We start from the raw sequence: 17,043 nt of genomic DNA on the forward strand, positions 1-17,043 counted from the left end.
TCTGAGACAGGGTCTCTGTTGCTTGGGCTGGAGTGCAGCGGCATCATTATATAGCTCATGTACCCTCAAACTCCTAGGCTCAAATAGTCCTCCTGCCTCAGCCTCCTGACTAGCTGGGTCTACAGGCACATGCCATCATACTTAGTTAATTATTTTTTAGTTGTTTGTAGAGACAGGGTCTTTCCACTGCCCAAGCTGGTCTTGAACTCCTGGCCTCAAGTGATCCTCTTGCATTGGCCTCCAAAAGTGCTTGGATTACAGGCATGATCGACCACATCTGGCCTGTGGCCACTTTCTACAGAGTAATTTCTGCACAGAAAGCATTAGTTGTACCCTCAGCTTCATCTTTTCCCCTACTCTATCCCACCTGGCAGCTCTCTTCTTTGATTGCATTGAGGAATGGGGTTGACATTGACCGTGATGTTTGAGGCAGATGATGGAGCTGGGCAGGCAGGTATGAAATGCTAAGACTAACCAGAGGAAAAATCAGCTCTGAATCACCAGTTAAGAGCTGAGCTGGTTTTGATTGAATTTTTTTTTTTTTTTTGTAGAGACAGAGTCTCACTTTACCGCCCTCAGTAGAGTGCCATGACGCCACACAGCTCACAGCAACCTCCAGCTCTTGGGCTTACGGGATTCTCTAGCCTCAGCCTCCCAAGCAGCTGGGACTACAGGCACCCGCCACAATGCCCAGCTATTGATTGAATTTTTAACCATCCTCCCACCCCATCAATCTGGGAATCCAAACCTGAACTTAGACACCTTCATTTATACCAAACTGGATAAGAAAGAGTCTTGTGCACTGGAAACGTAACAACTCCTTAGTTGGAATTATTACTAGATCTACTAGTGGGTTTAGGAAAGAATGAATTCCTGGGATAAATAATTCTCTATTTGGGATTACTTGTGATAGGAGCTTCTTACAATTTAGGCCTTTTGCTCTCTACCCCTCTCCCTGTTGAGTGATCTCAGATTACCTCCCCATCTTAGTTGGAGCTTTGATAACCCTTAACTATTGCTACATCCCATGTAATCATTTCCTACACTGATGATGGTGGTAATGATGGAATTAATTGCAGCATAAGCATGGTGATGGGATGGTGTAACAGTAAAGGAGGTGGAGGTGCTGGTGGTGGAAGTGATGGTGACAAGAGTGATTAGATAGGAGGAGGAAGATGGGGCTAGGACCACTGGTAGCAGTGATGTGGTCATGAGGGTAGTGGTGGCAATGAGGATTATGTGGTAGATGGTGGTAATGATGATGGTGGTGGGGAAGGAGGTGATGAAGATGTGTGAGCTTCCCGACAACAAGGGCTGTGTCTCTTGTTTGTTGTGTCATCAGAGCTAATGGTGATGGTGATAGCTTGAGAGAAGAATGTCTGTGATCTGAGTGATGATGATACTCGTAATGGTGGGTAATGGAGACAAAGCTGATTATTGAAGTAGAATCGGGGGTGGTAGTAATGGGTGGTGGTGTACCACTTCAGGTTTAACGCTACATATGATGAGGAGGAATGCAGAAGATGCCACCTGGAGCTGCTGGAAATAGCCTTAGATCATATTGCCGCTGACCCATACCAAATTCCCACAACCATGCAGATTCTTCCTCCATATCATCTCATCTTCTTGGCCAATGATCAAGCTCCTGCAACTACTGAGGACTTAGAAAGGACATTTTGAGCCCAGCATGGTGGCTCACACCTGTAATCCTAGCAGTTTGGGAGGCTGAGGAGGAGAAATCACTTGAGCCCAGGAGTTCCAGACCATTTTGAGCAAGAATGAGACCCCCGTCTTTACACAAAATAGAAAAATCAACTGAGTGTTGTAGTGCTTCCTTGTAGTCTCAGCTATTCACGAGGCTGAGGCAAGAGGATCATGTGAGTCCAGGAGTTTGAGGCTGGAGTGAGCTATGATGAAACCAGAGTAAACACTGCCTCAAAAAAAAATAAAAAAAGAGGGGAGGAGAGGAAAGAAAAAAAGAAAAAGAAAATAAAAGAGGATATTTTAATCATCCTTCAACCTTGAGTTGGTCTTAGCTCTTATCCTGGCCTTGACTCATCAGTAGCCAATGGGAAAATCTCAGCAGGCCCCAACATCTGATGACTAGAGACATCACCCATCATTCCCGCCCCCAATAAAGTCATTTCTTAAAAAGATGAGGAAGATCTGTCACTTTAAGACAAGACATTGTTGGGTATAAAAATCATGTTTCAGGGATGGTGCCCATAGCACAGTGGCTACGGCGCCAGCCACATGCACCGAGGTTGGCAGGTTTGAGTCCAGCCCAGGCCAACTAAATAGCAATGACAACTGCAAAAAAAAAAAAAAAATAGCCAGGTGTTGTGGTGGGTGCCTGTAGTTACAGCTACTTGGGAGGCTGAGGCAAGAGAATCACTTCAGCCCAACAGTTTGAGGTTGCTGTGAGCTGTGACACCACAGCACTCTACCAAGGCTGACATAGCAAGACTCTCTCAAAAAAAAAAAAAAAATCACGTTTCATGATAGTAGGTATAATAGGCTCCTTTTTTTATAAGAAACATATAAATATATATACACATGTACTATAAATGTGAAAAAGAAGGTCTGAATTGGTACACACCAAGTCCTCCACAATAGTTATCTTAGTTCAGATGGTTAGCCCCAGAGACTGGGAGGGGAGTTTTCAGGTTTCATATGCTTTTGGCATTGGCCTATTGGCTACAAGTGTCCTGCTTTGGACATTTTATACAAGAAGGAAAGTGAAAGCACGTGGGGCTCCACTGAAAGCTGAGAAGTCAGGCCCTAGAGCCCACTGGCATCTGTGTCAGAGGAAAGGAGGTGTCAGGGGGCCCTGATGGTCCTGGCATGTTAGAGAGTGGCCTTCTCAGAGGGAGAGCAGAACTTTAGGAGCCTGAACATTTTTACCCGATTCCAGGTGTAGCCAGGAACCTGGTCTGGGACCAAAATTGTTGATGACTAGGTGAATGATTCACACCCAGTGAACTAGGGTTCAAAATGCAGAAGGTACAGCATGTACATGACAGCGAAGCCTCCCTTCCACCTAGCTCTCCTATCCTGCAGAGGCTGGAGGCCTCCAACTCATCTAACCTGCCTTTCCACACAGAGAGTTGTGTATTAAATTCACACTTCTTTTTCTATTTCTTGATCTTGAAGACTGGTTCATAAGTGTATACAAAGAGATGATTCCTTAATTTAATTAAGGAATTTAATTTAATTAATTAAGGAATGTTGCCCAGGCTGACCTCCAACTCCTGTGATCAGGCAATCATCCTTCCCCAGCCTCTCAAGTGGCTGGGACCACAGGTGTGCACCACCATGTCCAGCTAGCCTCCTTCATTTTAGAGTCTCACAGGACCCCACAAAGGGGCCTCCACTGCATGGGCCATGCTCTACTGACCAATCAGTGGATCTTAGATTGCTTCTGAATTTTTGTATGTCCACAGCCTCTTATCCAAACCACTGAGATCAGACACACACACACACACACACACAGTTAACCCTTCAACAACAGGAATTTGAACCGCATGGATCCACTTATACATGGATTTTTTTCAATAAAAGTTATACTGAGTGTGCCTGCCTCCCCTTCCATCTTCTTCACCTCTTCTGCCTCTACCAACTTCTTCCTTCTCCTCCTCAGCCTACACAAGAAGATGGTTCAGATGAAACCCCCCCCCCTTTTTTTTGCAGGTTTTTTTGGCTGAGGCCGAGTTTGAACCCGAGTTTGAAGAGTTTGAACACCTCCAGCATATGGGGCCGGCGCCCTACTCCTTTGAGCCACAGGCACCACCCACCCCCTCTTTTTTTTTTTTTTTTTTTTTTGTGGTTTTTGGCCGGGGCTGGGTTTGAACCCGCCACCTCTGGCATATGGGACCGGCGCCCTACTCCTTGAGCCACAGGCACCGCCCCCCTCTTTTTTTTTTTTTAATATAAAGTCTCACTGTGCCTCCCAAGCTAGAGTGCCATGGCCTCAGCCTAGCTTGCAGCAACCTCAAACTCCTGGGCTTAAGCCATTCTCCTGCCTCAACCTCCTGAGTGGTACTATGGGTCCAAGCCACCACAACTGGCTAATTTTTCTATTTTCAGTAGAGGTGGGGGTCTTGCTCAGGCTGGTCTTGAACTCCCAAGCTCAAACTATCCTCCTGCCTTGGCCTCCCAGAGTGCTAAGCTTACAGAAGTGAGCCACTGTGCCAGGCCCAAAGACCTTTATAATGATCCACTTCCACTTAATGAATAGTAAACATATCTTCTCTTCTTTTTGACTTTCTTAAAACATTTTCTTTTCTAGCTTTATTGTAAGAATACAGCACATAGTACATATAACATACAAAATATGTATTAATTGACTGTTTATGTTGTCAGTAAGGCTTCTGGTCAACAGCAAGCTGTTAAGTTTGGGGGAGTCAAAAGTTATACACAGATTTTTCAACTGTGTGGAGAGTCAGTGCATCTAACCCCCATAATGTTCAAGGGTCAACTGTATATTTAAATATATATAGTTAGAAAGATAATTCAGCGTGTATACCAGATATGAAATACCATAACAGGATCTGGAGTGGTATCCCATGATCAGTCAAGCACACTAGTATTTCCTCTGCAAATATGTATGATAACTGAAATTAATAAAGATTGTATAAATGATCTTGTCAGGTTTTAAAATGAGTTTAAATGAGTTTGTGTCAATCTAATGAAAAAAAAAAACAACAGTTTTCAGAACTTCCTGGGATTCAGAATTGTAGATGAGGCTTTGTGGAGCTAATACAAAGAAAGCTGCAATGAACAACTTTGGACAGTAATTTTGCTGTACAAGTATATCCACAGGGTAAATTTCTGCAGGTGGATATTCTGTGTCACAGCTATGTCACTTGTGATCTGATAGATTTTGCTACAATAATTACCTTGCCTGGGAGCTGTTACACTTAATGGGTTTTAGAGTTTTAGAAACACTCTCACTTTTGTCCATTATCTTTAGGGCAATGAAAATTCTTCTTCCCTGTCTCTCTGCATAAAGCCGGACTTAGAGTCTCTGGCTCATAAGTGGCCAGGGGGTTGAGAGAGTGACAGCTTGTGCATTACAGTGATAGGACAGTGCCTTTCATCCTGTGCCACCCAAGCAAGTTACTTATATCTGTTCTGAGTACCTCTCCCCATTTGCCCACCAATCTGTTTCTTCTCTCTTGCCTACCCCCAGCCACAAGAGCTGGGTTTTGCCCTGCCCTCCCAAAGGGAAGAAGAGTTCAGGCCAACAGAAAGAAAGGTCCACAGGCTTTTTAATGGTTTGATGGCTACTTCCCTTCTGAGACCCAATCTATCATGACAGCGGCTTCCAGGGTGTTGGGGTGAGGTGGACAGGCGCAGGATAGGCAGAGGCCATGCAGTGACTGGGAAGGGGTGGAGGGTGTTACATTCTGTTTGGCATGTAAACATTCTTAGGTGGCTTCCCAAGGGAGGGGGAGAGCAACTCCCTGCTCCCCACCCCATGCCTGCCAGGGCTGGTCCCTGGAGCTGAGAAGACTGAGCAAGCCAGTCTTGCAAGGAGACTGCAAGGAGCTGGGAAGGGGCAGCCCATGGACCTGGGGCATAGTCCCTCTCCAGTGTCCCCTTCACGCATGGTATGGCCAGAGAGGGAAGGCATATTCTGGGGTCAGCAGACTCCAATCTGAGCCAGTAACATAGATGTCATGATGGGGAAATACTGGGGAGGCGGGCTACGGCTATGATATGACACTCTTTTATAGAGAAGGAGCTTAGGACCTGGAGGGCCTGGTGGAGGGAATCAATGCTCAAGGGAGAAGAGGCTGAAGTTAGGTGTGGGAGCACTGGGTGATGTGGTTTCCTCTGCCCTGGACCCTTCCTGGGGAGATGAGCAGAGTTAGTCCCATTGCTGCCCCTCTCTCCACTGGCCCTCTTCCCCACCCCCTCACCTGGTGACATTCAATGACTCAGAGGCCTGAGGTCAGTTGGGAGCCCTAGGAAGATCTGGAATCCCAAGGGCAGACTGAGTTTTGTGTCTCTGCCAGCTTCAGTGTTGGGTAAAACTGAGGGTAGAATGGACCTGGGGCTCTCTCAGGCGCCCTTCTTCCCAGCTCCAAACCAGGGTAGTGTTGGTCCTGGAGCAAAGTGAGGCTGGGGGCCCTACATTCACAGTTCGGTTGGTGGCAAGGAACAGGCCCAGGGGCTGGGCATCAGGGCTCATGCCCTGGTCCCCATCTGGCACAAGCTGATTGTCATTCAGAGAAGCTCTAGGTGGGAGGCAGTGGCCCCTCCTCCACCCCCTGTATTGGACCCAGAGGGCCTTAGGAGGGGCTCAGGTTGACAACGAGGGCTCTGTCCAGAGAGGTTTCCTGAGTGTTCTGGGAGCTTCTGCATCAGCATGGGGTGGATCTTGAAAGCTGTCCACCCTGGAGTCCTCCCCTGGGTTGGTCTGCAAGGAAGCTGCCACCTTCACAAGGAAGCAGCTGCCCAAGTCTGAACTCCAGGAGGGGCTCATCTGGCACCACCAGCCTGCCCCTGTGGCCAGCTTCTTCGTGGGCATCCTTCTGGGTGATGGTGCCTGGATGCAGCCAGACTACTGGGGCATGCTGAGACCTTCCTTCCCTTCTCTTCCCCTAGATGTCTTGGCTTGCTCTCTGTGGCTCAGGGAAGGACAGAGGGGGCAGTACAGAGGGCAGACAGAGATTGCAGGTGCTGAGGATGGAGGAGGCCTGTAGGGGGCTTCTCCCAGACAAGCAGTGTTGGTTGTCTCTGCTGCAGCTGGTGTGTTGCTTGCCCCAGATACAGGCAGTTGAGGCTCCTGATGAGGTGGGGTGAGCTACGTAGGAGCCAGAACCCAGGAGGAGGCCCCTCGTTTATTCAGTGCAGCTACATGGGCTGGGGTTAGGGCCAGAGAGGACTAGATAAGGGTGAGCTGAGGGAGGAGTGGGCTTGAGCTGGGGACCTGTCATACAAGCATATAGTCAGGAAGTTGGAAGGGCCTTTCTGTCTCCAGAGGCAAGCTGCCAGCTGTCTGTCCACTGCTAGCTGTCTGCCAGCTCTGCTCTCTCTGCCCACTGGGGGAGATAATGCCAGAGCCAACCCACTCCCCACAGCTAGGAGGACAGGGAGGGTAACCTGACCAGAACTGGGTCCCTGAATCTCCAAAGGGCCAGCGCAAAGATTATAACCAGGCACTCTCCACCTGCATTGAACTCAGTAGGCAGATTTGAAGTTAGATGACAGGAAGGAATTCCTGATGGTGAGGGATCCTGAGCACTAGATCAGGGACCATGGACCAGAGTGAAACCTTTTTTAAAGCTCCACCTTCCCACAAAGAAACATTTACCCAGGAAGGGAGCCCACACAGACCTCTCATGGTTCCCACTGAAGGCCAGGGTCTCTGCACCCCAGTGGTGCGGGGGAGTACATTGCCCCCAAGAATCATCTTCCCACTGCCTCCCAGGGGGTTGTCCAGGATAGAGCAGACTATGGGGCAGGTCAGACCTGTCCCCTCACACCTGAGTAGACTGATGGGCAGTCCAGAGGTCTTCCTCCTCCCCCCCACACTCCCTTAACCACCACCACCAGCGCTCCCAGGAGACTGTGCGGTTAGCCCTCAGTGGGAGGCTGGAGCCTCCACTTCTGGAAATTGAGGCTGCTTCACTGAAAGGGGGTAGGAGGTGTTAGCTGGAAAAGGGTTGGGAGGAGGGCAAGGTGCTGCAAGAGGTGTAAGCGGAGGTCTCTGGGGGAGCATGGAGAGAAGCCAGGGCCTGATGGGTCAATAGGGTGTCCCCAGAAGTGGAGTCCTTGGTGAAGAGTGATTGAGCCTTCCCCTGGGCAGAGGACCGGGTGTCAGCCTGCCCCGCCTGAGGGAGGGAAGGGGGAGGGGAGGAGACCAAGAGGGGAAGGCGGACCCTCCCCCAGCGCCCGCAACATCCCGCACCGTTCTTCGGGGGCTGGCGGTCGGCGTATGTCCTGGCGGGCGCAGGCGGGAAGCTGGGGCCTCGGGTGGCGCGCTTCAGGGCGCGTAAGGCTGTGCTGGGAGCTTTTCCAGTGTGGCCGGCTGCGGGTGGGGGTCCAGGGAGAGGGTGGGGGGCTGAGGAGAGCCGCGGGCGTCATTATCTGGCTCCGGCCCGGCTCTCTGAGCCCCCTGCCCGGCCTTTGGTTGCTGCGCGCTGAGCCTGGAGTTTCCCTCTGGGTCCTTTTTTGGGGCCCCCCGGGGAGGGGGTGGTGTCAGGCTGGACCCGGGCCTGCGGGACGCCCCGCGCTGGGGGGACCCCTGGTCGGGCCTGGTGCGAGGGGGAGGGACTCTCTTTTCGGGACAGGGACTGGCTCCGTGGGGACGCGGTGGGTGGGAGGCCCGGACTGCGGGGGGCAGGAGCCCTGGCGCCGGCCTGGGCTCGTCCTGCGCCAAGGCTGTGGCCGGGAGGCTGTTTGGGACGGAGGTCAGCAGCTGTGGCTGGCCCTGCGAGCTTCTGCAGCTGGAGCCTGCTTGAGGAGCAGAAGGCAAGAGAAAAGAGTGCAAAGAAAAAAAGGACAATTTAAGAATCCTTTGGGCACTGAGCCCTAGAGTTCAGCATCCTCAGAGCTGGATGAGACTGAGGATGCCATGGTACAGATTAGTAAACTGAGCCTTGGTGCACCATCCTCCAGGGCAGTACCTCTAGGGGCCACACACTCGTAGCTTCTTTCTTTGAGATCCTGGTTCATCTTTAGAATTTTCCTGGATTTTGCATTCTAACTTATATCTGTGTTTATATTAATATGGAATAATATTTTCTCCCAACTATTCAAAGCTCTTGGCTTTATCCTTTACCTTCCAATGCCCCATGGCATACCAAAGGCTCTGTGTGGACCCCTCTGACTCCCAGCAACTTTTCTCAAGCCTGATCTCCCAGGCACCCTTCCAGACATGCTTACTGCGACCACTTCCTTAAGCCTAGGGACAGGGCTAGGACCTGAGTCAGAGTTGGTGGACAGGAGGTATAGCTAAGAGTCCCTGGCTTTGGCTCTAGGGAAGCCCCTGCTGGTGGAGGCCTTCTGTAGCCACCCTCCCGGACTGACAGTGGTTTCTCACCTGCTGGTGATGGCTGTGTCCAATTCAGGGGCCGCACCATGGGATCTGCTGGGGGGCTGCTGGGCTGCAGCAGGCATGGGCATGCGGGTGCTAATGGGGCGGGGAATCCGGCTCCGGGTGGCAACTGCCCGCCCAGCCTTCCTGGACAAGGCCACCATGGGCTCAGAGGCAGGTGTGTCCTCCTCAGAGCCTGTGCCTGAGAGCGTCTCTGAGGCACGGCGTTGCTCCTCACTGGAGGAGGATGAGGCTCCTGAGGCTAGCCGCAGCAGCAAGCGGCCCTGCCTCTTCTCCATAACCAGCCGTGCCAGGTCCTGCTGGGGCCGGGCCCTCTTGCTCCACCGCTCTTTGGCTGACAGTGAGCCTGAGGGTTCTGAGCCTGTGTCTTCTTCAGATAGCAGGACAGGGATTCGGCTCCTAGGGAGAGTGCCTGACATGGCATGGCGGCTTGGGGAGACAGCCACTTTCTCAGGGCCTGGCTCCAGTGGGAATACTGGGGCTGGCCTATCAGCAATGGCTGGCCCACTAGGCAGTGAGTCTGTAGCCACCTCTGAAGGGATTTCCCTGGGAGGGCCGGACAAAGTACAGCTCACCATGTCAGCCCCATCCAGCCCTGACGGGGCGATGCCATTCTCCAGGGGCACTGGAGCCGTCTCCTCAGCACCCCCATTAGAGGGCACATCCAGACCCAGCTCGCCCCCAGCACTGAACTCTTCAAGCCGTGAGGCTTGTCCGCCGGAAGACATGACATTGAGGTGGGTTTTCTCTGCAATGTGCACAAAGGTCCTCTCAACTTTGGTGAAGGGTGAAGAGGTGACTGCCACACCCCCTGCCCCTGTGGTCACTGCCCCAGCCCCTGGCCCTGCCCCAGGTCCAGGGGGCTTGGGCTCAGACTTGAGGACGGAGGACAGGGTGCCTGGCTCAGATACATCCAGCTGGCTGCCCATGGGCTGGGGCCGCTCGTGCTGAGGAGTGAGGGCAGCCAGGGTGCCCAGGTCAGGGTCGGGAGCCAGTTCGGCAGTGACAGGAGATTTCTTCATGTCGCCAGGGGAGACAAGCACCAGCGTTTTGGAGCCCTCCTCAGGCTCTAGGTCTCCATCAGCCATGGAGGCCCGGCCCCGGGACTCCTTCTGGTCGTCAGCCAGCAGCGTGGATGGGGCACCCTCCTGGCTTCGGTCAGTGCTCCTCTCACTCCCCTCACTGCTAGAGTCACTGTGCGGCCCCAGCACCTGCCCGAGGGCCACTGCAGCAGCTGCTTCCTCCTCCTCCTCCTCCTCCTCTTCTTCCTCCTCCTCCTCCTCCTCTTCCTCATCTTCTTCTTCCTCCTCTTCCTCCTCCTCTTCCTCCTCCTCTTCCTCCTTCCCATTAGCCTGAGGCTGAACAGGAGCCAGCGGCACCTGAGGGGTGGTGAGCAGCATGTGCGAGAAGCCCACCCTCCGGACCCTGTTGATCAACCGTGCTCGTTCTCGGTAATCGGAGAGGTCTCTCTTGAAGTCCTGGTAGGGCAGGCTCAGAGGCACAGCTCGTGGGAGACCATTCACCTCAAACAGGGGCGCCACGGAGAACACCTGCAAGGGGCACACACAGGGACCCTCTGAAGTCACCCACCCTCTTGGGCCCAAGAAGACCTCAACCGCACCCATAAGCTAGGAGACTCCACGTGCCCCAGTTCATCCCCCAGAGCATGAGCTCCATGAAGGCGGGCAATGGGCCCGTTTTGTTCATTGCTCTATCCTCAGGGCCTAGAATGATCTCTGGCACCTAGTAAGTGCTCAGTAAATCTCTGATGATACTTCGGTCCCCTGAAGTCCCAAGCCCGGATCCTGGTGGCTTTTCCATCCTCCTTGTCCTCTCCATTTCCCTCACTCTTCTCCTCACCACATATACCCTGAACCCAGAGTCAACCCTAGAGTTCAATGAATAACAGAAAATGAAATCCGGAAGGCACTGCAACTAGATCAACTTTCCCTTTTACAGATGAGAAAACCAGGCCCAGAGAGGGGCAGCAAGTGTCCGTGTCAACTCCTGGAATGGGCTGTGCCAGGCTGGCTCATAGATGGATGGTTAGCCCTCACCACCTCTTCACCAAGTGCAGTTCCTCTGTAGCCAGTGAGATAGCTGCTGGCTGCCCACTCCGGCTGCCCAGGGCCACCACATCTTGCATCTTGGAGTGGACAAGGGCAAAGTTAGGGCTGTCCTCTACCCCTAGAAGTGCAGGATAGTTTTCTGGAGCTCCAACCCTCTTCCCACCCACCCCATCTTGTGAGCCAGGAATTTTCTAGCCCTCCATAATTGTACTTAAACTCCATTAATTTTCCTTTTTGAAGCTTTGTGCCCAGCCTTTGGCAATAAGGTAGCTAAACCTGTTCTTGGTTTCCTAGACTTTTGCCCATCCCCTTAGCTTCCTTCTTTCCAGACTAGAGAGCCCTGACCAGCGTGTCAGGACCTTAGTTGCTGCGTCTTCTTCACCTCCTGGGTCCCTTCCCCAGCTCTGCCCTATTTAATATACAAACATCTCCCGACACTAGGCCCATCAGGGCTCGCAGAGCTTTGTTCCATTGTGGGTGGTGCTGATGGTGTCCAGCACCCTGTTAGCCTTATTTAATTCACTGGGCCTCTGTCTTCCTGAACTAGCAGAAAATAGCTCTTCCAGACTAGAAGCCTGGTAATATCCCTACACCTCTGACACCTTCATGCCCATCCACACTCCCAGAAAGTCCTGCCAAGCATTCTTCTTATACATCTTTGTGTCTGCTACTCCAGGCCCCTGGACACATCCTTGTCCTATCTGGGGTTTCCTCAGCCATCTGCCTGCTCTTTCCATCCTGCGCCACCATTTGGCCTTCTTTATTTTTAGAGACAGAGTCTCATTTTGTCATCCTCGGTAGAGTGCTGTGATGTCACAGCTCACAGCAACCTCCAGCTCTTGGGCTTAAGCGATTCTCTTGCCTCAGCCTCCTGAGTAGCTGGGACTACAGGCGCCCGCCACAACGCCCGGCTATTTGTTGTTGTTGTTGTTGTTGTTGTTGTTGCAGTTTGGCCGAGGCCGGGTTCGAACCCATCACCCTCGGTATGTGGGGCCGGCGCCCTACTCACTGAGCCACAGGCACCGCCCCCATCTGTCCTTTTTACAGCAGCCTGAGTGATCTTCCTGAAACTCAAATCTGATTCCATCCCTCTTTGCTTCAGACCTGCAGTGGCTCCCACAGTCCTTGGGAGCCGATCCTTGGCTTGCCACATGAGTAACACTTAACCACTCCACAATCTGGCTCCTGCCTTCTGCTCCAGCCCCACTTACTGAAGCACCCTCTGACCCCTGCCTCATACTCCAGCCATTCTCATGTTACCAGTAGTTCACGAAATGGTGCTATATCTTGCAGTTAGCCCAGAAGATTCCTCTGCTAAGGGCCCACTCACTCCCCTCTATTCACATGATGAATTCCTCCAAGACTGGCTCAAACAGCTCCTCTTCTGCACAGCCTTCCTGCCTGCCTTCCGTCTACCCACCAAGCAGACTTCATTACTCTCCTTTTTACTTGTTTTCCTGTATCTTTCCATTAGAGAACCTTCCACCCTCTATTTTACATGCATGTATTTATGTGATGCTCCTGATAAAGCCCCACGAAGGGTTTTTTGGTCATTTTTTTTCCCCACTAGTTCACTTATTTAAGAAGTAATATGTGGGGCGGCGCCTGTGGCTCAAAGGAGTAGGGCGCCGGCCCCATATGCCGGAGGTGGCAGGTTCAAACCCGGCCCCGGCTGAAAACTGCAAAAAAAAAAAAAGAAAAAAATAATATGTGAATGTCTGTTTTCCTGGTCCCCATGTGGCTAGGAGTCTGAGGATCAAGTGTTGAACAAGACAGGCATGGTTGTTGCTTTCATGGAAGAAACAATCTCTATATCAAGAAATGAAATGGGGATAATGCATATTCACCAAGGTTGCCGTCACAAATGAGATCGTACGTGTACAGCAAAGAGTCTTACAGTTGCTCAATTAATTTAGCTCCCTCCAACCCCTACCTCCTGCTCTCTCTGGTTTGGAGATCAATGCTCCCTTCCTCAACCCCAGAAAAGCCTGATGTCACACTTCTGGGGGATAAGGTGTAGGAAAAGGAGGGGGCTCAGCCAGCTGGGGCCTGCTTACAAATAGCACAAAGACTGGTGGAGGGGAAGGCAGGGATCTCCAAGGCTGAGGATCTGCCCATGCTGCAACTGCTCCCCTCACCCACAATTGCCATAATCTTCCTTGTGATCAGACCATCCCTGCAGAGCTGATGGGAATGCAAATGATATAAGAAGGTAGCCTCAGATCCCAACAGGACCCCAGCATACCCTGTTGGAGGCAGGCAGGGAACTTCCTTAGAACTTTGTTTCTTCCACATCCAGGTTAGAAGACTCCAGAATTATTTTCTTTTTCTATACCATTCATTCATTCTTTTCTGTTTGTTTTTTGAGACAGTGTCTCATTCTGTTGCCCAGGCTACAGTGCAGTGGTATCATCATAGTTCACAGCAATCTCAAACTCCTGGGCTCAAGCATTTCTCCTGCCTTCGTCTCTGAAGTAGCTGGGATATAGGAATCCCAGCTATAGGAATATACCACCATGTCCAGCTAATTTTTCTATATTTTTGTAGAGATGTGGTCTTGCTCTTCCTCAGGCTGGTCTTGAACTCCTAGCCTCAAGTGATCCTCTTGCCTCAGCCTCCCAGAGTGCTAGGATTACAGGCATAAGTCACTGTACCTGACCCATTCATTCATTCTTATTCGTCCATTCATTCATTTAGTAAACATTAAACACTGACTCTGTACCAGGCCTTGTGCTGGGATGCTTTTCCATGTCCAGTTCTCAAAGTTAAGGCTAGAGAAAATGTCTGGGCAGAGGTGGATGGGGCTGATGTAACCTCCCAGATAAGTGGGGACCATGGGCGAGGTGCTAGCACTGAGAGCCAGGGACAGGCAAATACAGAGCTCTGATCAAGTCTCTCTCCTGTCCAGCTCAGAATTCACTCACCTAGCACCAGACACATCCCAGTCAGTAGGGATGTCTCTTTACCAGGTCACTCAGTCTTGGCAGAACCTCTGCCTATACTCCCTGTCTAATCCCTGAGACCTTGGAAATTCCTGTTAGAACCACCCTTTCCTTTGCCATCTGGCCAGGCTCTGGATTTCTCTGCAAAGGCCCCATGTAGAGGACTGAACCCTCCCACATATCCTGCCCACATTGGATGATTGAAGGTAGAACCCCCTCTCCTTCCACATTAAAGCCCTCCCCTCCTGTTACCTGGAAGACAAGAGAAATGAGAACTGGAAATCTGTCACAGTCATGCCTGTCTCCAGGCACAGACCCAGGGTCTTAGGCATGGACCCAGGATCTAGAACTCTCTCCAGTGCTTCACTGGCCCTATAACTCCATTCCATGTGGGGAAACCTGGGGCCCTCTGCCCTTTGGGAAAGGGGCCATGAATCTCAGAGTGGGGACAGCTTTGCCCTAAGGATCATTGCCACCCCCACGCCAGCCTAGGCATAATGAGTTCTGTTTCAAAGTCCCTCTGCCCAACTCCCATCTGCCTCTGTGTTGGGGAAAGGTGGGGCCTGTTACTCTCTCCTCAGACAGTAGCCTAACCCTCTCCATGCTCTCCTGGATGCCTAAGAAGTAATTCATCCAATCCCCCATTTGGTCTTGTGTCCATTCATTCAGCTAGCCATCACTACACACCTCTGTGTGCCTGGCCCTATCTGCCTAAGAATGCCATGGGAGGGGCTCAGCAGCTATGCTGGCTCTCAGTCAACAAAGGGAAGTCAGGTCTGGGGAAGCTCACACCTTCTAGCTTCCTTCCCAGGGTAATGATTCTAAGATTCCAATTTGCTTAATTGTGTCTCCTAAGCCTGGCTTGGCACACCATTAACTGGGGTTATTTAAAAATACAGAGCCCTAGTTCCTACCCCCCATCCAGATTCTCTAGGTCAGAGATGAGGCTCAGAGCTCTGGCTGTTGTTCTGATGGAGTTCACCCTAAGCCAGATGTGGTAAGGCTGGACCACAGGGGAGGAGGGGCAGTGGGGGAGAATGAAAGCCCAGTTTGCCCTTCCCTCTGCTCAGCACCGTCCAGTCCAGAGGGTGAAGGGCTAGGCTTCATCAGCTTCAGAACTCAGCCCAAGTCCAGGTTTATTCTAGTCAGTAGGAAAAGTAAGGGCAGGAGATGGACTAGATAGATCCCAATCTACCATTGTCACCAATTACATTGGGCTCTTAGGGTCTTGGGAAACTTCTCTGCCATGACACTGGGGACAGGTTATTACTCATACCCCCAATCCCTGGTACTCACACAGGGTCCATAGAGCAACTCTCCCACCTGGGCCATCACTAAGCCCAGACCACCAGGCATTGAACATCAGCCCACAGTCCCAAGGTCAAAGAAGGGGGGGAAGGGATAAGTGAAAAAAGCAGGAGGGTGCACCCTGGCACCCCACCCCTGCCCTGCTGAGTGTGTGTGGGTGCTTTGCACCTCTCACAGAAGCCCCCCCCCTCCTCTTCCTTCCTCCCTGCTAATGCACACCTCCTCCCATCCCCCTGCTTTGCTCTGGAAGAATCACCCTCCACACACCAACCTCAGTGTACCTGCCCAGCCTGAGAGAAGAGGAGATATGTACTGCACGGTCTCCATCAGCTCTTCTGCCCACCACCGCCTTACACAGGCCATACACCTGTCTGTGTCTGCATCTCCACTCCCCAAACATCTCTGCCAAGCCAAGAGATCTCCCTCTGCTCTTCTTCCCCACCCCCAGGTGTGAGGGGTCCTCTTGTCCAGGAAAGGGAAGGTGGTAGAAGGGGTAAGATGACCTGGAAACATGGCCACCTACCCTAGGTCTATGTCGAATCTCACACACCTGACCCCAGATCTCAATGTCCCCTATCCATCCCTGCCTGGGGAGTCCTCTAAATGCCCAGGGCTTAAGAACTGCAACTATAGCTTGCCCTTCTGCCCTGTGCTTGCTCTAGGCCCAAAGAAGAAAAGTGCCCAGGGGAGTTGGGGGAAAACCTCCTCTTCTGCAGCACCCCTCATCCCTTTTCACCCTCTCTGTGTAGTCTCAGAAGTTTGCAGTTCTTTCCTTCTTAGTGGCCCAACCCTTGCATTGACTTAAGTCCTCCATCAAGCCACACATTCCATCCTGCACTGCCCACCCCACAGCCTTTCACAATCCAAGCACTCAGGGATCCCTTCCCAACAGGCTCTCGCCTGTCCTGGGCAGTAGAGTCAGTAGAGACAGGCCAGGGTTACCCATCACAGCAGAGTGGAAGTGGAGGGCTCCTCAGCATCTCCTCACAGGGCTCTTTGGCATCCTTGTTTTCTACCCCACCATACACTTTACCTCACTAGCCCCACCCCATAGAGAACTCTTCAGTAGACCCACTCCTCTATTTCCTAACAACCCACCTCTGGCAAGATTTGGAGTTGGGGCCCAGAGACCAGAGGCCATATACCCCTCACCATGAGATGAAACAGCCAGCGGGGGCGGGGGGAGGGGGGTTACACAAGTCCCCTGGACCTAAATGCCTGGAGTCTCCTCCAACCCAACTGCCTGGCTAGGATGGAGGAGAAGCTGATCTGTCCATTGACCTAGAACTTTCCCACCCCTTTCCCAGCCCAGAGACCCCGAAGTTGGGGTCTGCATTCAGTGGTGGGAAAGGATGGGGGCGGGTGAAAGAAAGCAGGCAGAGGCGCAGGTTCCTAGAAGGCGTCTTTAATCAGGATTTGGTAGTACACAAGCTCTCCGGATTGTCTGCATTAACATACAGGGACTTAAAAAGGCACAAGATCCCTCGCACAGCGACGCGTGAGGCGGGGCGCCCCCACCCCGCCCGTGCGCGGCCGTGTGCGCGTGGGTGCGTGTCCGTGTCCCACCCCCATGGCGGCGCCGCGCGTGTGCGTGTCGATTTCAAGTGTTGGATTTGTACAGTACTCGCAGTCTAGGGGCGGGGGGCTCAGTGCATGC

The 17,043-nt window shown here is 52.1% G+C and overlaps 1 protein-coding gene across 7 annotated transcripts in view; it reads right to left on the bottom strand.

Annotated features, from left to right (window-relative positions):
- Positions 1–3,914: 3,914 nt before the first annotated feature.
- TTBK1 (tau tubulin kinase 1) overlaps positions 3,915–17,043 on the bottom strand; it is a 42,775-nt gene continuing 29,646 nt past the window's right edge. For 4 of the 7 annotated variants that reach the window (XM_053602797.1, XM_053602799.1, XM_053602800.1 and 1 more), the window contains 2 exons: positions 9,053–10,617; positions 3,915–8,466 (listed from right to left, as the gene is read on the bottom strand). In XM_053602797.1, coding sequence (XP_053458772.1) covers positions 8,094–8,466; positions 9,053–10,617 — 1,938 coding nt within the window. In that variant the 3' untranslated portion in view covers positions 3,915–8,093. Of the gene's footprint in view, positions 8,467–8,509; positions 8,574–9,052; positions 10,618–17,043 lie in introns of those variants that run through there. The other 3 variants (XM_053602801.1, XM_053602798.1, XM_053602802.1) reach the window with 2 other exon arrangements.

The sequence above is a fragment of the Nycticebus coucang genome, chromosome 9 (genome assembly GCF_027406575.1).
Source record: "Nycticebus coucang isolate mNycCou1 chromosome 9, mNycCou1.pri, whole genome shotgun sequence".
In the NCBI taxonomy this organism is placed as follows: domain Eukaryota; kingdom Metazoa; phylum Chordata; class Mammalia; order Primates; family Lorisidae; genus Nycticebus; species Nycticebus coucang.